Here is a 1,818-nt window from a genome sequence, read left to right as displayed (position 1 = left end):
AGCTGCAATACTAATAAAATAAGTAGGAAACTAAAAGTTGAACTAATTGCTCCCGGTGACATGTGGCTGTAAGTAATTGGGGAGATCTTTGTTACGTGTCTGGGTCTGGGTTGTGTGTGTAGCGGGCGGGAAGAGGATAGATCGGACCACTGTTAAGGGGTGTTGAGGAAAGTACCGTGGTCCTACGTTTGAGTGTGTGTCAGCATAGATACCCAAGATAATGTAGCGCCCAAGATAATGTAGGTCAACAATTAAGGGGTTTGAATTGTTGGTACCTACGCTGTTATGTATAAAGCTGTTGTGCAAACAGTGTTTGAGATATGCTACAGCACTAATCATGAAACGGAATTCTGTCTTTAAGCAGTGTATGTTCTCAGTCCTGTTGAATATTTTCGTTGTGACGAGAGAATGAGTCTCTATAAAAACACACTTGTGCTGCTACCATTTCTTTGACTGTGACTGTGACATAAGCAGTCATAGTGAGGGACTTCCTATTTTTTCCTCTGTGTGTGGTCTCTTATACACATCTAGATGTGTATAAGAGGTATGCGTGCGTGTGTGTGTTTGGACTGTAACAGAATTTCTCCAGTCCTCTGGGCCCTGGCGCAAAGCAGAGAATAAATGGTGGAGGTGGCAGGCCTGGACAGAAAAATCAATGCCTGCTTATACAGACATGACATGCCAGGAGCCCCAGCAATCTGTGTGTGTGTGTGTGTGTGTTCTCCTACTTCCTCCCTTCCCTACCTTACAGTCTTGGGTTTCTACCTTTTACCTCAGCTTTGGGACTAAATAACGCTCCCTCCCTCCCTCCCTCCCTCTCTCCCTCGCAGGAAGTTTGAGTGTGATCTGTGCGACCGGTCGTTCAGTGAGAAGTGGGCTCTGAACAACCACATGAAGCTGCATACGGGGGACAAGCCCCATAAGTGTGCCTGGCCTGCCTGCCACTACGCCTTCCTCACCCTGTCTGCCATGAAAGACCACTACAGGACCCACACAGGTGAGCCGCAACACCCACACACGTTGTCTCGTCTCTCTCTTCTCAGCTCGTCCTCTCTCTCTCTCTCTGTCGTCTCTCTCTCTGTTAGTCTCTCTCTCTCTCTCTCTCGTCGGTCGTCTCTCTCTCTCTCTGTCGTCTTCTCTCTCTCTCTCGTCGTCTGTCTCTCTCTCTCTCTCAGTCATCTCTCTCCCTGCCTGCCTGTCCATCTCTTTCTCTCCCTCCCCCTCCCTCTTCCCCTACCCTCCCTGTCGCAGCAAGTGACACCTAGGTGCTTGGAGCGGAGTGACGGTCGGCCCCGGCTGACGCGAACGACGGTTCTCGGGGAACAAATGAAATAAAAAGGTCTAATTATGTCGGCGGCGCTTGCCACTGCGAGAGGGGCCCGCATGACGGATGGACTGTTCTCTGCTGCGTCACTCAGCCTGTCACACCGAGACCGCCCCTGCCTGCCGTCCTGACTTAGCTAGCTTTGTCATTGACTTTAAAAGGGGTCGAGGAGCAGGTTGACTGACGGACTGACACCTAAGCAAACAGTCTGGCCACACCAAACAGGCACTTTGTTCATTTCTGATTCTTCCTCTCGTATATGTATGTACTGTAGGTAGGTATCCTGAAGTGGATGTGTCTCACCTGTATGGACATGTAGTAATTAACTGAAGGTATCGTTTGTGTGTATAGGTGACATGAGGTGTGTACATAGACAATAATGTCACACGTCGTAGTGGTTATTGACGGGAATTGGGTCGCGTCACATCGAGGTGTGATACGAGGTGTGTGTGGGTGTCTCGGTGACATGAGGTTGTGTGTGTGCGCGCAGTAGA

The 1,818-nt window shown here is 49.7% G+C and overlaps 1 protein-coding gene across 1 annotated transcript in view; it reads left to right on the top strand.

Annotated features, from left to right (window-relative positions):
- The window catches only part of LOC111958707 (zinc finger protein 407-like), a 134,048-nt gene that overhangs the window by 48,517 nt on the left and 83,713 nt on the right, over window positions 1-1,818 (top strand). The window contains exon 2 of the mRNA XM_023979952.3: window positions 831-997. Within this exon, the coding sequence (XP_023835720.2) occupies window positions 831-997 (167 nt within the window). The remainder of the gene's footprint in view (window positions 1-830; window positions 998-1,818) is intronic.

This window comes from Salvelinus sp. IW2-2015, linkage group LG35 (genome assembly GCF_002910315.2).
Source record: "Salvelinus sp. IW2-2015 linkage group LG35, ASM291031v2, whole genome shotgun sequence".
Taxonomy (NCBI): Eukaryota; Metazoa; Chordata; class Actinopteri; order Salmoniformes; family Salmonidae; genus Salvelinus; species Salvelinus sp. IW2-2015.
Note: the sequence above shows the minus strand (reverse complement) of the source record. Positions and strands in the feature narration are given on the sequence as shown.